At 42.8% G+C, this 19,951-nt stretch overlaps 1 protein-coding gene across 1 annotated transcript in view; it reads right to left on the reverse strand.

The window, feature by feature from the left end:
• Positions 1 to 586: 586 nt before the first annotated feature.
• The window catches only part of NTM (neurotrimin), a 921,102-nt gene continuing 901,737 nt past the window's right edge, over positions 587 to 19,951 (reverse strand). The window contains exons 6-9 of the mRNA XM_042782435.1: positions 14,462 to 14,613; positions 10,808 to 10,843; positions 6,125 to 6,157; positions 587 to 687 (exon numbers count right to left, since the gene is read on the reverse strand). Of these exons, the coding sequence (XP_042638369.1) occupies positions 587 to 687; positions 6,125 to 6,157; positions 10,808 to 10,843; positions 14,462 to 14,613 (322 nt within the window). The remainder of the gene's footprint in view (positions 688 to 6,124; positions 6,158 to 10,807; positions 10,844 to 14,461; positions 14,614 to 19,951) is intronic.

The raw sequence follows: 19,951 nt of genomic DNA on the forward strand, positions 1-19,951 counted from the left end.
TGTCTTTTTATAATTGTTGTTTGTGGGATTGTTGTTGCTGTCAGGCTGTCTTGTTTCTTTTCTTTGTGTTTTCAATCTTTTACATTTCATAACACACACAATGGTGGCACAGTCCATGAAAGGGCCTCCAGTGGCACATTTGGGCCTGCACATATGAACTGTTCCTCTCTTTTGGCTGGCTGAATTTAGAATGGCCGGCTCCAGAATTTTCCATGGTGGGGGCACATGAATGGGCAGAGTGGTGGAATTCTTTCCCATCCTGGGAACGAAAAGGTCACAGAATGCAGCTTGAGGGTTGGTCCAAAGCTGGGTATGCATTCTTCCCGTATGAGGAAAGAAAGAAATCTCAGTGGTACCTAAATATCTGCAAGGCAATTTTCAATTTCCTTTTTATTTGTTTCTCAATATATTCTTTGCTCCCCTCCCTCAAATCTGTGTCCCCTTAGGCTTTGTTTCTCTGAATTTCATTTGATTACATCTTATTTAAAAACGGAGATGCTCTTGTTGCTGTCGGTGTTGCCGGTGTTGTTGTGTTGGTGGTTGTAGTGGTGGCAGCTTTTCCCCAGTTGGGGGAGTGACACTCACATCAAAATTTTAGGAGTAAGTGCAAGACCAGAAGAGGTAACAGCCAGATGCAGCCAGCCCTCCGTGATGTGCTGTTGTTTACCTCACTGACTGCTCCAGGACCTGCAGAGAGAACATACCTATCTTGAGTTTGGCAGAAAATGGAATAGAACCTTATCCCATCTCCTGATCTGCAGTAATCAGACTCTGATAAAGCATCCCTCTAGCCAAGAACATGTGGTGCTATGTTAGAATGTGCTCCCCTAGCTATGGTTATGTGGATTCATTCTATAGAATGGGCATCCTTCCCTGGCACAGAAGATCATGAGGCTCAGGTTGCAGTTTCCTAGTGGTCACTGCTCTTCTGTTGTGTCATAACATGCTAAAGCCATGGGCCAGAGTCAAGTTTTAGGATAACTAAAAACCAAACTCACTGCCATCAAGTCAATTTGGACTCATAGCAACCCCCTTTAGGTTTCCGAGGCATTAAGTCTTTACAGACGTAGATTGCCCAGTCTTCCTTCCACAGAGGGGCCGGTGGGTTTGAACCACCAACCTTCTGGTCAGCAGTCAAATGCCTTAGGCACTATGCCAAAATGAATATCCTATATAAAGTTTCAATTAAGTAATCCCCCTAAACTCTTAGGAGCTCTGGTAGCATAGTGGCTAAAGCACTTGACTGCTAACCAGAAGGCTGGAGGTTCAAACCCACCAGCCACTCCTCAGCAGGAAGGTTGGGCATCCAATCAGTTTGGAGTACTGACTGCCCTGAATATCAACACACTCTCCTAGCTTCCCAGGCTGTTGCTCAGAAGAAGACCTGTTGAACACAGCAATCTGTCTGCCTACTGCTGCAGCTTCATCACACCCAGCATCCTCTTTGCCGACCCCAGGGAAGGAGTTCTGGTGGCGTAGTGCCTAAGGCATTGACTGCTACCAGAAATCTGGGGGTGCAAACCCACCAGCTACTCCTTGGAAGGAAGGTTGGGTAATCTACTTCCATGGTGATACCACCTCGGAAACTCAATGAATGGTCATAATGAGTTGGATCCAACTCCACAGAAGTGAGTTTGGTTTTGGTTTTGGTTTTGGTATCTCAAGAAATGGCACAATGGCACCTGGCCTCTACCTCATCTGAATGAGGTAACAGAACTAACTAGAGTTATCACATCCCTGAAAAGCCAAAACTGGCCCACCTGGAGTGGAGAAAGGATCAAATAAATAAGCAGGAGGCCTTTTGCTGTGCATATGATTTATGTAGACAATGGGAGGTAGAATATGCTATTGTGTATGTCTGTGGGTAGAAATGAATCACATATTTCTCTAAGAGAACATACCAAACTGGCCTGCAGACAGATACTCTGACATGGATCCAAATACAGGAGGCAATAGAACTACGGGGTCATAAAATCCCCTAGAAATTTCCCTGTTGTTCTAAATATAAGCTTTATGGACACCTCAGTCCTTGTGACCAAGACCCCCCAAAACAAATGGAGTTATTATTCATGAGCAGTATACACAAGTTTGGATGCTCAGATAATTTAGGTACCTAATGAACCAAGGCATCTTTTCAGATTGGACCTGGTGGGGCATGCTATGTTGCAGTGTATTTAATGGAGGTGTTTAATGTTAGGCACACATTAACTCCATGTCCTCCAAGCAGAACCTGCTTGCTTGGCTTGGAAATGACACTGAAGATATGTCTGGCTAAAAGAGATCATAATCCAATCAGCCATCTTGATTCCATTGGGACCTGGAACTCCTGGGCTGGAGACACTGCTCATAGCACTTAATGTCTTGCATTTGGGACAAAGCTCTGATTTTGAGGATGTGGGGAAATAGACAGTCAAGAGTTTGGAATGCAATAGGCCATTCAACCTTATGTTTGAATGACCTGGTGTCTGATTCATAGCATCTCCAAGATCGGAACTTGGTTGTACAGTTCCATGATAAGCACTAGAGAAACCTATTCTGCTTTCTGCTTGTCAAGAAGGTGAACAGATGGGTAACACAAAACTTAAGACATCTGCCACAGAACACCCTCCTCCTAGTCCATAGTGTGACAGAGGTGATAAGAAGAGTTCGTGAAAAGCTGTTGTAAGAAGTACATTCAATTTCAGAGAGGCCTGTGATGTAGGATTGATATGTGCTCCTTTGTAGCTTTGCTTCTCTTCCCCCCATCCACCACTGTGGAGTACCACAGTGAGCCTGCAGGGAGGGTCCCAATCTAGCCTGTAATAAACTCTTCCTGTGTCTTATAAAATTGGCTATGTCTTCTAAAATGTAACTTGAGAGCAATGGGTATTATGTTTTTATATAAACCACCACCATGGACTCTATTTATGTCTAGTCACGCTCTTATTTACACAGCATTCATTGGAATCACAGGAAAGAAGCCACTATGATACCTTCAAGGGTCATGTCCTTTACCCTCAGGGCCACTCTGATAACATTCATACCAAAATGTGTGTCAAGGCCTGGGGCCACTAAGACTTATGGACTATTTCTGAGTCCATGGGGACCAACAGGGCTTTGTGGAGTCTCTGTTTAATCTAGTGCTTGTGATCCACCTTTCCACAAGCCTATCAGACACAGGTGATTTCAATTTGCCTTGCACATCCGGACCCCTGTGCTCTTGGCACATCTTTTAGCACATCACATGGCTCTTTCACTTTTTCTTCTGTTGTTTGTCTTCTTATGTCTCTGAACACTCACACACTTTGAAATCAACATTTCCATTCTATCATAATGTTCCCTCCACACCTACCCCATGACAAAGAAGATTCCTATGGTAAAGGAGAAAGGGACACATGCCTCTTTCCAGAATTTAGAGGTCCTCTCTTCATTCCCAAGTCCCCTACTCTCAGGGCTGAGCAGCCACTGGGGGTCTCCAAGGAGAATAATGCCACAAACCAGGTGTACAGCAAGCAGGGAACTGGCATGATCATCTTGTAGAAATCTGAAAATTCTTGTTTTGTGCCAGGGGCTTAATGGCACAGCAGCAGCCATGAGCAGGATGTGCCACCACTGCATGTGCACAATGGCCTGTAGCCTCAACCAGGTGCTCCCTCTGGGCACTGTGTTCAGTCTCATGGCCAGCCTCCTCCAGCTCTTTTGTAACTCTGCCTGTGCCCCCCATCACCTGTTGCAGAGCACCACAGAGAGCCTGGAGGGAAGGTCCTGACCTGGCCTGTTAGAAAACTCTCCCTACAGAAGGAAAGAAAAGGCCACCAAATGCCTACCTGGCAGACCCTCCCCATTCTTATACTGTTTTCCTAGGAAAGTTCCCAGGTCCTTTCTCTGCTCTACCATCAGTTGTCTACTCCCAAACAGGGCTGTGCTTACCTGTGGAAGGCCACATCCAGCCTGCCATTCTCTATTCAACATACATTCTCTCACCACACCCTGACTGCACCCTTCTCTTCAGCATTCACAGAGCACCTGGCCTGGAGGAAGCTGTAAGGAGGAGGACACAGGTAAATGTCCTCACACATTCTCTGAGACAAGATAGCCCTCATCAGCTCCACATTCTATTTCCAAATTGGCCCATGAACCATCAAATTTATTCTTCTTGTTAACTCCAGGGTGATGTTTCTAAGAATCAAAATTAATTTGAATCCTCCAGCTTGCACAGAAATCTCAACTTCCTGGTGGAACATTCATTGTAATCCATAATCTGCTAGCTCTCTGTCCCTTTAGCCTCTCCTTTTGCCACTTGCCATTTCTTCTTGCCCTGTGATTTCATGCAACACAGCCACACATGTACATGCATATGCACACATACATATATGTGTGCACACATGCACACACTCTCATGAGCACACATATGTGCACGTGTGTACACCCACACCCACACCCACATGTACAGTTACATATGCATACACCCTTGTATGCACATACATTGACACATGCACACATCTACATACATATGCATACATAAGCACACTCACACATGCACTCTTTAGTCATATTCCCTTTCTTTCCGTATCCCTCTCCTTGAACCACTCTTCACCCAAGTAACTTCAGACTGTGCTCAGCATCCAGGAATCTTCTCCAGGTAGCCTTCTTTGACTCTCACAGGTCAGCTCTTAGAGCACCACAGGTATCTCCCTCTTAAAATATGTCCCACCCTGTATTACAGTTCTCTATCTATTTAAAGTATGCATTTCCTCCTGTCTGCTGTGAGCTCCTTAAGGCGAAGCTTACCAGGGTCATTGCAGGTATTCAATGAATCGTTGTTGAAAAAAAGACCCAGGCTGACAGGTCAGTATTTTCTTTGTTTCTCTGTTTATTTTTCTCTTATAATAATACTGAGAGAAAAAAGAAAAATACTCTTTTCCTACCTTGCCTTCTGCTTTAGATTTTTCTTCCAAACAACTTTCCCTCTTTTTCTTTTTCCAATAAAATTCACTGAAAATCTTTGTAGTTGAGGAAAATATACATAAACCATTTGATACAGTAAACTATACCAGCTAGGGTTTCAAATATAGTGCTTGCAGTTGGAAAGATAACACAGTCCTTTAATGATCCTCATCCTCTACTAGATGAGGATCATTAGCTCCCTTTTTAATAGGCGGAGACTTAATTGACTCTCCCAAGGTGAGCTGGCTTATGACTCAGTCTTCTGGTTGCAGTTTTAGAGAATGAAGAGAACACAGAAAAGGTGGCATAGGACCTCCCCCACCTGGACACTGCGTTATGGAGGGAACAAGGTGTACACCTAGTGTCCTCAACATGGCTGTCTTGCACTTGCCAGCACATGAAGGAGGCTGCAAGGTGAATGCTTTTATGCAGATAGGCAAGATCCCAGTTGTCCTGTGAGCAGGGCCCTTGAAGACCCTGTGCTGGCCAGAGTGACAGCTCAGGCATCTGTCTGGGCACAGGCCACAGGGACAAGCCCTCCATGTTTCTTTCAGTCACAACTCTTCCCATGTACAATGCCTTCATCACCTCTCTCTCATTAGGGAGCTGCAGAGGCCACAGAGACTAATTAACAGGACAGGCAGGGTCTCAGGGAATGGTGATGAGTGTCAATTAACCATCAGAAACATCTGGTAGAAATGAAAGCCTCAGATAAGACACATTTTATTTGCAGCAAAGTGACTCAACCAAGAACCTCCCCCTTCCTTCCACTTTCTCTCCCTCCCACCACCTCCATTCCAGAACCAAGCTAAAGAGAAAGAGAAACTGGGATAAGCAAAGGGCAGCATGCAAGGCTAAGGTCTCAGAAGTTCATCGCATTAGAGCATCTGAGTGCAAGAGTAGAGCAGGTCTGTGCTGAGACTAGGGATAGAGCTATTCTGGGCACCAACAGGTGCTCATTAGTGCAGTCAGCAAAGTAAGTTAGACTTCTGCAGATGGAAGCTACCCAGAGGAGAGTGGGGTGTCCTTGGGAATGGGGTAATCTAAATTGAGGCGAAGATGGCCCAAGGTCAGAGAGTTCCCACTGGGCTGCTTCCTGGGATTAGCTTAGAGAAGAAAGGACTTTGAAGAAAGGAGAAAAGATTGTGCATACCCAATCCCCACCAAGGCAGCAGGACCTGGGTAGAAATATACCAACCTTTCCAAGGGGGCAGGGCTGTAGTTTTCACTTCTAAAAGAAATGAAAAACAAGCTGCTGTTAAGGTAGACAGCAATCAAAGCAAGCACTTTGTATTTGGATGCTTTTCTGAGGAGATGGTCTTTTTGGCCAGGACCTTCCCCATCCTTCCTGTGCTTGTCCTATTCTTCCCTGACCATGCTTGCCTTTGAACGAATACCCACTCGGATTTGCTGTGTAGTCACAAGAGATGTGCTGGGGGCTGGGGAGGGAATATGATGTTTCAGATGGACTGCTTGCTCCAGCAGAGCCAACTCATTTTCTTGCTGAATAAGAGGGTCCAAGGAGTACACCCCTAGAGCTTGAGACCCTCCAGCCATTACTTCTTTGTAGAACTTTCTTCCTTTTCTCATTCAGACTATCCTGTAAAAGCATGCAGGTTTTAAGTTCTTGATAAAATAGAGTATGTTACAGAAATTAGAATTTAGGTGCTCATGTTATGTTTCAAATATGCTGCCTAGGAACCTAGGTCTTACCTGACTTCTCTTGATATTCAGACAACGCCAAGCTGGCCCTGTGTGGATTTGTGTCTTGGAACCAACTTGAGGCAATAAAATCAAACTCTGTGATCACAGAGCTGCACTTTCTGGATCAAATACCAGAACACTAGCTCTATTCCACTGACTGTACAAGGAAAGACTCTTGTTTCCTTCACCAACTTCATGCTATCAGAATAAATCCACCTTTCCTGCTGAAAGCACCTCTTTTCTAGCCTGCACTATGATGATCTATAACTCTACCTCCTTCTTTAACCAGGAATCTCTCCTGTTTTTCACTCTTAACACAGACAGGACAGAAATTGACAGCAAAGATTTTTGCAAGTCATGCAATACATTGAGAGCTTATGTTCTCTCTGCAAAGATCCTTACATAGAGAAGAAAAGAAAACCTACCTATAACTCAACCTACACTCACCTAAAACATTGCCTGCAATCAGATGAATGCATTCAACTCTTAGTTGTATTTTTAAAAGCAACTGAGATATGATGACCAGTTTGATTTAAATGGCCATTAGCAGCCCTGAGAAGCCACCCTGGAGAAATAATGCTTTAAAGTATGATCCAGGACAAAACTTTTTCTGATTCAGAGAGGATCTGATGCAAAGTCAGGATGGTAAAGAAAGCTAGTGGTGACAGTGCCATGTTTTCTGTGTGTTGAGTGTTTGGCAAGGTCAGTGTCTAGGAGTGCTTGCTGTGGCCTAGACACCAATCCAGAAACTAATGAGCAGTTTGTTTCATGAACTGCTTCATTCAGGTCCCGCTGTTAAAATCAATCCATCTTACCACTAAAGCCAACACTTGAAGCTGACTCCAAGTCCCCTGGGAAGCTCAGGATTGGGGTCTAATTCTGGTAGGTAGAGAAAGAGAGGTTTGAGGGCTGCTTCCACATCAGGATATACAAACTTACTGGGTGGATGGATTTTTCCATCTGTTATTTAGACATATATGCCACAGAAATGCTAACTGGGATTACCAGGCCTAATTAACCATCTCTAATCCTCTGTAGGGAATGGTGATCACCTCTTCTTGCTGGCCTTGTTTCCTTCTGATACGCAGAGCTTGCTTTAGTCTCCTTTTCTTTAATAAACTGACAGTTTGATGGTCACTGTGAGGTTCACAGAAATAATTCAACCTTCCCCAGACCACTGATAGCATCAAATCCAACTTAATGCCTCAGAGATAAAAAACACAGAGCCTTTGGGTAGGATTGAGCAGCCACTGAGCTGCTGAGCTTGCAGTGCAGGCCCTGGCATAATTCCAACTGCAGAAGTTCCATGAGGTGTGGTGTTGTGGGCTTGAGTCTTTATTTATTGTAGAGGGATTCCTACAGTGCCACACAGTGATAAAATAGGGTAACACAATCTATTGTGTTTGCAAAAGGGGAGCAGAGAAATACTTTAAATGTGGCAGAAAATGCCAAGGAAAAAATTTCTCATAAAAATTCTTTTAGTCCATCCAGATATTGGGTAGCAAAATAACTTTGAACTTTTCTTAAATCCAAGCAGTCCCTACCAGTTAAAATCCTGCATTCATGTAAGTCTGACTTGGTGTTTTGGAGACCTGATGAGCATAAATTGAGCCTATTCCCTGAAGAGATAGGTAGTTCTCTATTTCATTCTCTGTGGCACAAATGGTTAAGCACAGGGCTACTAACCAAAAGGTTGAAGGTTTGAACACCGCCCCCCCTCCCCCCACCAAGAGTGGCCTTGAAAGAAATATCTGTTGATCTACTTCTGAGAAAATCAGCAATTGGAAACCCTATAAAGCACAATTTGACACACATAGGGTTGCATGAGTTGGAATTGATTCTAGAAAACTGTAGTGCTTGGTTGTATTCCATTTTTTTTTGGTTGTATCCTATCCACCACTAATAAAAGAGAAGGAAAAAAAAAAAAATCAACAGAGCTGAATGAGGTAAATGCCTCAAAGAGCAAGGTCTGTTTTCCCTAAAACAATCCAAGTTGTGCAAAGGAGTTCATCAGCTCCAGTGAAGGCCATACTAATCCAAGACTCCGAAGGTTCTAGGAACCTGCAACCTACAACTTCCCAGCCTGATCCATTTACACTGCCAGTGTGAGGGTTGGGCACATCCAGAATCTCAGAGAGAAGAGTGGTTCAGAGATCATGTCACCTCAAGTCCTTACTTCAAGCAGAGAGGAGTGAGGCAGCAGGAGAAGGGACTGGTCATGTCAACCTAGATTTTCTCAGCAGGATGTTGTTGTTGTTGTTGTTATGTGCCGTCGAGTCAGCCCTGACTCATAGCGACCCCTTCTTGGGTTTCCTAGGCAGTATCACTACGGAAGTAGGATTGCCCAATCTTCCTTCTGAGGAGTGGCTGGTGGGTTTGAACCGCCAGCCTTCTGGTTAGCAGTCAAGTGCCTTAGCCACTATGCTACCAGAACTCCTAATAAAGTCTCCTGCCCTAGTTCCATACTCTGAGGTCAAGCAAAGTGATTTTTTTTTTTTCTTTTTTGCTTGTTGTTGTTTGCTTTCATGTAGATTATGTGCTCCCTGTCTCATCTGAGTACATCTTCGGTTAAATGCCAGCTCATTGGAATCTTTTGCCAGAGTTTTAAAAGCTCATATTTGCTCTGAGAATAAATACCTAAGTGCTGAGTAACTCCTGAAAGCACATTTTGTAGCATCATCTGTCCCAGTTTCAGTCTCTCACACTCTCTTCAACCATTTATGTTAGTTACTTCCTAATGCTCTCTACTTTAGAGCTGTGAATATGCCTATGTAGGTTGACTATGAATGCTTGTATTCACCTCACTTTTTTTCTTTCTTCCCATTGCTGTGTTGCATTTTCTTGTTCATGGCTCATCACTATGGTACTATACTTCACTAGGGTGAATAATGCAGCCCTGACTCTTTTCATGATAAAAGTTTTTTTTTTTTTTTTTCTCATCTGTCAAACAGCTTCTCAAACAATTCATTTACTTCCATTTCCTATTCCACCCTCCACATCTCATGCCATCATCCAATGATTGTATGCACAGTCAGAATACGAGGGAGGAAAATGATGGGTGCTGGGTGCAGTGGCATGGAGAAGTTCAGGAGATGGGAGGAAGGGGATAAACCCATTGCCCCTCCCTGTCTTCACAGCTGTGTTTCTTCTGTGTTCTTGGTTTTGTGAACACTGTCCTCATGAAGTAAACAATGCTTATGCAGCCCCCCCACTTTTTTTTTTCTCTGCCCTGGCTAGTTTAGGCTGAATACTTAGTCATGGTGAAAAGTCATGGTCTTAACTCATGTTAGGCTAGTGGACCTTGATAAAAATCTGCAACGGTAGTTCAAAAAAAGGCAAGATCTGTAGGAGTTAGACATGGGAACAGGCTTGAAGTAGAAGAGAATGAAAAGGGGCTGGGGGAAGGGGCTGAGAAATGAGGTAAGGAACCCCTATAATGTCATATTGAGGAAAGTCCTATAGTTTAGCTTCATCTAGAGATTCAAAATGCACCTAAAATTTCAAAGCCTTTTAAGTATGCATTCTCAGTGAAGTCTGATGTAGATAAGGCAAGATTTATCAATTGCATTTTATAGAGGAAGAAATTGAGTCTAAATAAGGTCAGTGACTTGCATGGACACAGAGCTACTAAGTAGCAAGGTCTAGACCAGAACTCTGTGTTATCCCACTCTCAGTCATTGCTTATTGATGACAATACATGCTGCACCTTCTCTCCTTCCCTCTCTGGAAGAACCTAGTTGTGAGCCAGTTGGCTTATTTCATGAAATATTTGAATCATCATGTACAAGAGTTTGATTCCATGGTTGAGAGACTATCAATAGTATTCTTGCAATGCAAACTGCTCAGTGTGTTGGAGTTGTTTTTCTATAGATTCAGACACTCATTCAACCTTCTGCCTTCACATTGATATTTGAGCTCTGAGATTTTAGGGATACTTTCTTTCCCTTTCTCCTCCCAACCCTCTTAAGGAAGTGTGGGTAAGGCAAGAGCAGAGAGAAGTGAGCTCCTCTGGAGTTTCAGCAGTTCCCAGTATCTTCCAGGGATAAACTTCCATTGCTATCCCCCAAACAACTTTACAGATAACAGCTGAGGAGATGCACAGCAGCAGGGAGGAAGGGAGTACTAGGGTTCTGGGATCAAGAAGGAGAAAGAATACTTAAAGCAAGGCCATACTGACCTTGGAACAAAGTTGAGCTTGGAGGCTCATTTAGTTCTAAATCAGGTGAGGGACATATGAGAGAGAAAAATTAAAACAAACATGTATATTATATACAGCACTATATATATATAGGAGCTCTGGTAGCATAGTGGCTAAGGCACTTGACTGTTAACCAGATGGCTGGCGGTTCAAACCCATCAGCCACTCCTCGGAAGGAAGATGGGGCAATCTACTTCCGTAGTGATACTGCCTAGGATACCCAAGGAGGGGTTGCTATGAGTCGGGTCCGACTTGACAGCACATAACAACAACACAACAACATATTTGTCATATATAGTTTGTATATTGCCTTTCATAAACATTTCTGGAGTAATGGATTAAAAAAAAAAGATATAAAAAGAAAAGGTGAGACAACAAGGTAGAAAGACTGAAATGCTTCATGTTTCCATTCTTGGATACAATGGTTGTGTAGTCAGGGATCTAGCCACTCCACACATTAGCCATTGAAGATAGATTTACTCTTAGTTTGTGCTGAACTGGGGTACAGATTTAGGAACAAAAACCCAACACCTTTTTATCCAGCAGGATTTTCTCTCCTATGTCCCAGCCTGCGTTTCTCCTTGGGAGAGCATATTTAAGAATCTTCTGATCCCATGACACAATGGCAAGGGCAAAGTTTCCAGAATTATGGTGTCCTAGAATAATGGAAGCAGACCTCTCAAAGTCCCCTGTAATTTGTGCAATATCAGGGGACAGGTGTTTAGAACTTCTACTGGTTCATGATAGGAAGTACCCTACTCCTTGCCATTGTTTCACATGAGTCTTCCAGTACTAGCGATTTTTTCCATTCCTATGTCCAGATGAAACAGATAAATGGAGTGCAGTTTGTGGAAAATTTGGTAGCAAAATGGCTATAATTTAGCTGGCCTTCTATAGGAGATTTATCACGAAGTTCCTGTATTCCCATCAAATAAATGCTGCTTATCATCCTGCCCAAGTTGGTTTGATGGCTCTGAATAGAGGAGTTTTCTGATAATGGAAAATCAGGTGCACGATTCTCTGACAGATTGATATTTGTACAAAGGCCTCATCAATGGTGAGGCTTGACTATGAGTGGAGGAGCTTCAATAGTGTCTAGATTAATCTGGGCTAGAGCAGATGGGTTGGAAGCAATTATCCTACACATCAGTACTGTTTCACTAGTCCCATGAAACTCTGCCACCAGTTGAGTATTTCTGTGAGACACCCCTCAGAAATGGGCTCTCAACTGGCAAACAAAGAATTTCTGAGGCAAACAAATTTGGAAAATGTTGTAAACTTTATATCCCTCTTGAGATTTAGCAGGGTGAAGGCACCAAGAATTTCTGTAGTAAATTACTACACATACTTTTTTTAATATATATTTGTTTGACCCAATTTTTCCTAAACTTATTGCAGATATACTAATACTGGACTCCTGGAAACAGGAAGGCTAGGGATTTCCCACTTGATTCCCTCATATGATTGCAAGCAGACCCACAGGTGTGGGGGAAGCAGAAGTTTTAATTCCTACCAAGTGTCTGAGTAAAATAGAAGATTTATGACACATGCCTCATTGCTTTCTTTGTTACAAATACCAGCTATTCCAGTCCTAAAAAGAAAAAACAAAACCAAAAAAAAAGAGTTTGCTGCTTGTCCCTATACTCATCTTGAAATGTTGTTGTTGTTGTTGTTTGCCGTCGAGTCGGCCCCGACTCATAGCGACCCCTCCTTGGGTTTCCGAGGCAGTATCACTACGGAAGTAGGATTGCCCAACCTTCCTTCCGAGGAGTGGCTGGAGGGTTTGAACCGCCAGCCTTCTGGTGAGCAGTCAAGTGCCTTAGGCACTATGCTACCAGAGCTCCTCATCTTGAAATGGCTTAAGGAAAAGAGGCCAGAGAATTAGCAGCAATAAAGCCAATTGCAAAGCCCTTCATGCAACCAAATCAGAAGAAAGATGATGTCACAGGAGGAAGAAGACTATTTACAGGAACGAGAGGTGGGTGGAGGGCAGGGCTTGGGAAGGGTAGGAGGACCCACCCAGCCAGGGAGACCCACAGCTGTGTAGGGCCAGGGAAGGAGGGATCATTCTTTGCTAATCCAGGCCTTCTCTACATGCAGACAGACACCTGCTTCCTTCACTAAGGAAATGCCACAGATGATAGGTAAGGTGAAAGAAAACTGTGTATATTTATTAGAACATGAATTTCATTTATTGGTAGGCAGATAGGGGATGGGGGAATATGAGGGTCTGACAAATATGAGGGGCAATTATGTCTATCCCTGTATGAGAGATGTCAGATAAATCAATCATTCTAATCACAGCTCTGCCCATCCTGAGTACCAGCTCTGGGATCATGGATCACATTTGCCTTCCTGGCCTCTAGCTAAAGTTGGACTTCACTTTATGTGCTGGGCTGTGAAAGTGACTGGAAGCAGGAACTGAAGGATGGAGTGACCCAGATTGATTATTCAGAGCAAGCTGAAGGCACCATCTGTGGTGGGCATCTGGCAGAGGGTATGGATCCTGGGAAACTATGGGATTATTGAGGCATTCTCCAAATAAAAGGAATTTGCATTATTGCAAATTATCTGATAAATTCCTCAAACTTCTCACCCCATCCTCCCATGCAAGAACGCTTGTATAACATAAGGGTCTAGAGGAGGTGATTTGAAAAATCTTGAAATAACTGATGTTGGTGGGGTATGGAAGGATTTGTCCAAAAGTTTATCTGAAATGAATCCTGCTTCTTCTCAAGGGTGAGAATAAATACCAGATCCCCAGAGGACCAGCCTGACAACACATGTCTGCAGGGTGATTTCTGTGGAGCTGCTCCATTCACAGGACTGCAGGCATCCAGAGGTCTAGAAGTTGTTCTCATTACTTGCTTCAGCTACCAAAAGAGCAGCAAGATGTGTAATGAAGATGCAGCAACTTGCTTTGCTTACTTTAGTTCTTCAGTAAATGTTCGCTTAATGAACTAATGAGTGAATAGATAGGCGGATCTGCTAGGATGGCAGTTTGGGTGGACATGTATCTTAATCTAGCCAGATCACAGCCTTTGATATAATGAGAACTTGGGAAATCCCATTATTCTTTTCTTCTTCTTCTGAAGCTCATATTATTCAGGATCCCAAGACTTACGATTCACTTTTATAAATACAAATCAATTTCTCTTATATCTCAATGGCTGGAAAAGAGAACATTTACCTTGATCCAGTAAACAAAGTATTGGAATAGAAAATGTTTCCCTCTGGTCTCTTTACCATTTACTCTATAATAATTCCCAGTCAGTATACGGACTATAACTGAAGGAAAAAAAATAATAAAAAAAAGTCATTTTAGCATCCCCAAGTTCTTTTCCTATTTCAGGGTTTTTGTCATAAAAATAAACATATGCATTAACATTAATGTGCATTTCTCTTGTCCCACTCCCAATGTCAACTTTTGTACATGTACTAGTTCTTTCTCTCTCTCCTTCTCTCCTCTCATTTAGTATCCTTACTCACCCACTCACCCCTGCCTAACTAACTTTCATTCTCTGATACTTGCCCTTTTGGACCCTTTGTTCCAACATCCTCCCATTTCCGTGTGTTCCCGTCCCCTTTTCCTACCCAGCCCCTTTCATTTCCCAGCTTGGGGCTCAGTCTCACCAAATAATGTGATGCTGGCATTAGTGTAACCCAACTTATTGGAGGCCACACAAGTGTAGTTCCCATAGTCGTGCTCAGAGACATTGTAGAAGATGAGTTTAGAGAGGAATGGTCTGTTTTCCACTTTGACTCCCTTCTTTCCTTCAACCAGTCTGAGGCAAACAAGAGGAAGACAAAAAAAAGAAGAAAGAAAGGACTTGGTTATATTCCCCTCATAGGAACATGATAGACTCTGGCATTAATAATCTTCACATCATCTGCTTTCTTTCACCATTATGACCACTATATTTGCCACTCATCTATACAATACAGTCACACACTGTGGCATACATAATTTGTATTTGTCTGTTTTATGTGTATGTCTATAGGTGTGTCCTCTTAAGATGGGTTATCTCCCATACAGACATCTAAGTTCTCTGAAGGCAAGTGCAGCCCCTTTCTCTTGCATTATAAACCTGTCTATCATAGCACAACTAATCTAACAGTACCAACTCTCACATCCAGAAGAGTATTTTCCATGCAGTAGGTGCTAAAATAGTATGGACTTTTTGTATGTTGATGATGATGAAGATGATAATGAAGATAGTGGTGGTGATTATAATGTCGATGTCAACCACAATAGTAAAAACAACTCCAACTTCAAAGAGAAGGACAACATGACGGGATTGAAAGAATAATGTTCTTCAAGCACCTGGGTAATAATGTTCCCCCTAAGATCTTGGAGTATTTACAGATAACACCTTACTTTTGGTCATGGATAGGAGAAGAGAATCAAGGATCATTTTTACATCAGAGGGACCTGAAGGGTTTAAGAGAGGTGATCTTCCTGGAGGATAATTGCAGAATAGTCTGGGATGATTATAGGTTCCTAAGAATGTGACTGTAGAGTCAGCACCATCTTCCTGAGCAATATATTATGACAGTCTAATATGTTACAGGAGTCTGATATTGGTAATAGGATTCACTAAGGAAATGCCACAGATGATAGGTAAGGTGAAAGAAAACTGTGTATATTTATTAGAACATGAATTTCATTTATTGGTAGATGGATAGGGAATGGAGGAATATGCTTTGAGGGTTCGTAGAAGCATAGCCACCATCTCTGGAGGTTGTTAACAGCAATTCCTATTACAGGTGTATCTACATGGAAATCATGAAGCTAACTAATTGCTTATTGAAAGCTCTAGAGTGTCCTATTTCAGAGAAGAGCCTTTAAAGCCAGCCTTTTACTTTCCCTGAAACAATTTGTCTTCCTTGTCCAGAGCAGATTCTATGCTACAGGAAGGGTTAAGGGTTAATATTTTGTGGGGGAAGCACTTCTAAATGAAGGGTATCAGGCATGTGGTCACAAACCTGAGTTGCCTGTATAGGACTTGACTGAAGCAACAAATGCAGACAGTAAATAATAATAAACTGGATGAACATTGGAACATGCACAGGGAACATAAGTTGGGGCAAATGGCTGGTACTGGTGTAATAAAACCTAAAAAGACAATGTTCAAAGAAGAAATAGAAAGTGAAGTTCAGAAGGACAATGATGAGAAAATTCTTTGTAAACTCTAAGATATAATTTGATAGAATATTTTTATATTGGAGTTAAACATAGGAAACTCCTGTCTGTAACTGGGGTCACAGGAGGTTTTAGGCATAGAAAGCAGATGCTTTGTCAGGATCTGAAGGCTTCATCTCTGTGCCGAGGTTGTAGGACTACAAAATGTTTCTCCTTACCCAAATAATTGTAGTAACCTTGATCAGAAGAGACAGCCAGGTTCTGGTTTAACTTGGGTTTTTACAGCACATCTATGTCTCCAGGATGTCAGAAGTTTAGACGAAAGGACTTGATTTACTTTCCATTTTGTATGAGCCTCCCTCTCCCATAACCTAGGGGCAGTGGACTGGCCATTGTCCACTGACGTCATTAAAATGCTGAGCAATGTCCAAAGCCAAATGCCACTTTTCTACTCCCAGCTCATTGTATAGATATCGAACCTGCAGTGGGTGCTGTCTGAAGAAGGAACTACATCCTTCCTACCAGGACGCTCATGAGCTAGTCAAGCATACTGATCCCATTTGCCATCTTGACACCATTCATAGGTTGAGGAGGAAGACTTCACATCAGAACCAAGCTGTGAATTAGATTTAGGCTCTGTAGTAGGGAAAGACATTTACCTGAAGCAGGCACCAGCTTGACAGCCCTGAAATGTCTTTAGCTAAAAGCAATATAGGGTGGCCCGCATCACTTTGCAGCTCTTGGAATGACTGACTCTCCTTTCTCAGTGAGGTTACATGTTTCCCCATCCTCACACTCCAACCAGCTGTGGCTCCTTAATGACCCTGGACAATCTTCATGGATGATGACCCTTAAAATTATGGGATTCCACTTTCCTCTCCCCTTGATTGATAACATATGCATGCAGTTGACTAAATTCACTGGAGTATAGCTAAAGGACTTCTACCCTAAATTTTTAGAAAACTATCCAGTCCTCACTGGACAGGTTACTTTGATTTGCCTTTGAAATCTGCTCTTCTCACAGGATATATGAGCTGGGTAAAGCTGGTCTATCCCAGGGAAGACACAATGTACCCTCTGAGACCTGCCTGGTACAGGTTGACTGGCAGCTTGGATGGGGCAGGCACATCTGGCAGTGACAAGGTCCTCAGAGGCTTGATGAACTGGGTGCCAGCAGAAAAGGCAACTCCATTTACAGGGAGAAACTTGAAACCAATCAAACTCACTGAAATTCTGACCCATAGTGACGTGACCCCTCATTGGATTTCTAAGACTGTAAATCTTTATGGAAAGAGATTGCCTCGTCTTTCTTCCACAGAGCAGCTGGTGCATTTGAACCACCAACCTTTTGGTTACCATCCAAATGCCTTAACCAATACACCACCAGAGCTCCTGGGAGAAGACTTAAAAAAAAAAAAAACAAACAAACAAACTCACTGCCATCGAGTTGGTTCCAAGGCAGTATCTCTATGGAAGTAGATTGCCCAGTCTTCCTTCTGAGGAATGGCTGGTGGGTTTGGTTAGTAAACCAAACTGGTTAGCAGTCAAATGCTTTAGGCACTACACCACCAGAGACTAACCAAAACCAAAAACCAAACTCACTTCCGTGGAGTTGGATCTGACTCATAACGATCCCTCCTTGGTTTTTCAAAGTGGTATCACTAAGGAAGTAGATTGCTCTACCTTCCGTCGAGGAGTGGCTGGTGAGTTTGAACCACCAGTCTTCTGGTTAGCAGTCAGATGTCTTAGGCACTAAAGGAGCAGCAAATGGAAAGTTGACCTAAATCAGCTGGAAGAGGAGAGGGGCCAGCCTCAGAGGGAAGCAGAAAAGGGACAGATAAAATGCCTGTGTCAGGGCCTCTGTAATCCCTCAGTGGTGATGCTGTCTCACTTTCTCCTCCTGGTAACGATCCAGGGCAGATAATGCTGTCCCTACTCTGGCCACCAAACCCATTTCAGTAGAGTTGATTCTGACTTATGTCAGTCTCATGTGTGGCAGAATAGAACTGCACTCCATAGCGTTTTTAATGGCTTATTTTTCAGAGGGAGATAACTAGGGATTTCTTCCAAGGCATTGCTGGGTAGACTTGAACTTCCAACTCCACTTACTATTAGCGGGCAAGTCCTTAATCTTTTGTGTCACCCAGAAACTCCTCTACAACTACATTGTTATACAAAAAAGGAGATCTTACCCTTCTTTGTTGTCACCACTGGTCATCTTCACTTATGACATGCTTTACTTTCTTCAATATATATATATATTTTTTAAATTTATTGTGATTTGGATGAAAGTTTACAGAGCAAATTCACTCTCTACACAGCAGCTCACATACACTTTGTCTTATGACATTGACTGCAATTTCCCACAAGGCAAGAACTCCCTCGCACTACCTTCCCATAGTTACCCCTTCCCTGTGTCCTTCCCTCCCATGCACTCCTGCCCCATGAGCTGTCTCCCTGTGCATATATCACCCTTCTATTCTTGCATGATCGATCTCTCCAAGGATTGTATCTATCTAATGTATATGTTCAGCTCATATGCCTGTCTTTTGTTTGGCTGGAAGCCACAGGAATGGGTTCAATTCCAGACCCAATGGGCAGCTAGGGGCCAAATTCTCAAGGGTTCCATCAGGCTCTATCAGACCAGCAAGACTGGTCTTTTTTTTTTTTTAATGATTTTGAGTTTTATTCCACATTGTTCTCCCATTCTATCCAAGATCTCCTACATAGATCCCTCTCCAAGTGGTTGACAGTGGTAGCCAGGCACTGTCTAGCTCTGGTCGCATAGTCGTATAGGTGAAGGATTGCATGGTGTACCAGTTGCTTGGACTAATTGTTTCCATGAGTCTTTGGTTTTCTTCATTCTTCTTTGCTCCACACAAGGAGAAGTCCATTATAATATCTATATGGCTCCTTGCAAACTTTCAAGATCCCAGTAGCTACTTGCCAAAGTAGGATGTGGAACAATGTTTTTTTGTAGTATGTTATGCCAATTGAGCTTAATGTCCCCTGAGACCAGGGACTGAGCCCACAGGTCCAACTATTTCCTTTCTGTAGATAGCTGGCTCTGTCCAAGAACTGACTACAAACTTGTCCCTTTACAGCTCTATTATTTACCTGGATGTTCTTACAGAACATACCAGTACACTTGTAGAAACATTGTCTACCAATGCTATCTATACATGGTCATGGGCATACTTCCCTCTGCATAGACATGCTTACTGGTTCACCCTGGCCACACATCTATCCACCTGTATATCAGTGTTTGCCTTCATTAACAACATAATACTGTGTGCAAATGGGTTCACCTTTGTTGTCTGTACCTCCCATGGAACTTTCTATGTCCTCCTCTTCCTCCATGCCACTGTGTTGATTACTCACATTTGGTACATTGCCCTTCTCTTCACCTAAACCAAAACTTGTCTCTACCTGTCTAACAGTGTCCCTGCCCTTCCCTCTGACCTTGGGTAACCAACAAAGAAAATGTCCTTCCATATATAAACCTTTCCTTGCCTTTTTACAATAATGGACTAATACAATATCTGTCCTTCTGTGACTGATTTATTTCACTCAGCATGATGTCCTCCAAGTTTATGCATATTATGTGGTGTTTTGCAGATTCTGCATTATTCTTTAGCATTGCATAATATTCCATTGTGTGTATGTACCATAGTTTGGTTATCCATTCTTCAGTTGTTGAACACCCAGGTTGTTTCCATCTTTTGGCTATTGTAAATAGTGCTGCAATGAACATGGATGTGCATATGTTGTTCTTGTCATGGCTCTCACTTCCCTAGGATATATATCTACTAATAGAATGGTGGGATCAAATGGTATTTCTAATTCCAACTTTTTTTTTTTCTTTTTTGGTGATTTGGGTGAAGATTTACAGAGTAAATTCACTTTCCATACAGCAGTTCACATATACTTTGTCTCATAACATTGACCACAGTTTACCACAATGCAACAGCTCCCCTCCC

The sequence above is a fragment of the Orycteropus afer genome, unplaced genomic scaffold (genome assembly GCF_000298275.1).
Source record: "Orycteropus afer afer isolate SDZICR_OR568_19922 unplaced genomic scaffold, OryAfe1.0 scaffold00315, whole genome shotgun sequence".
NCBI lineage: Eukaryota > Metazoa > Chordata > Mammalia > Tubulidentata > Orycteropodidae > Orycteropus > Orycteropus afer.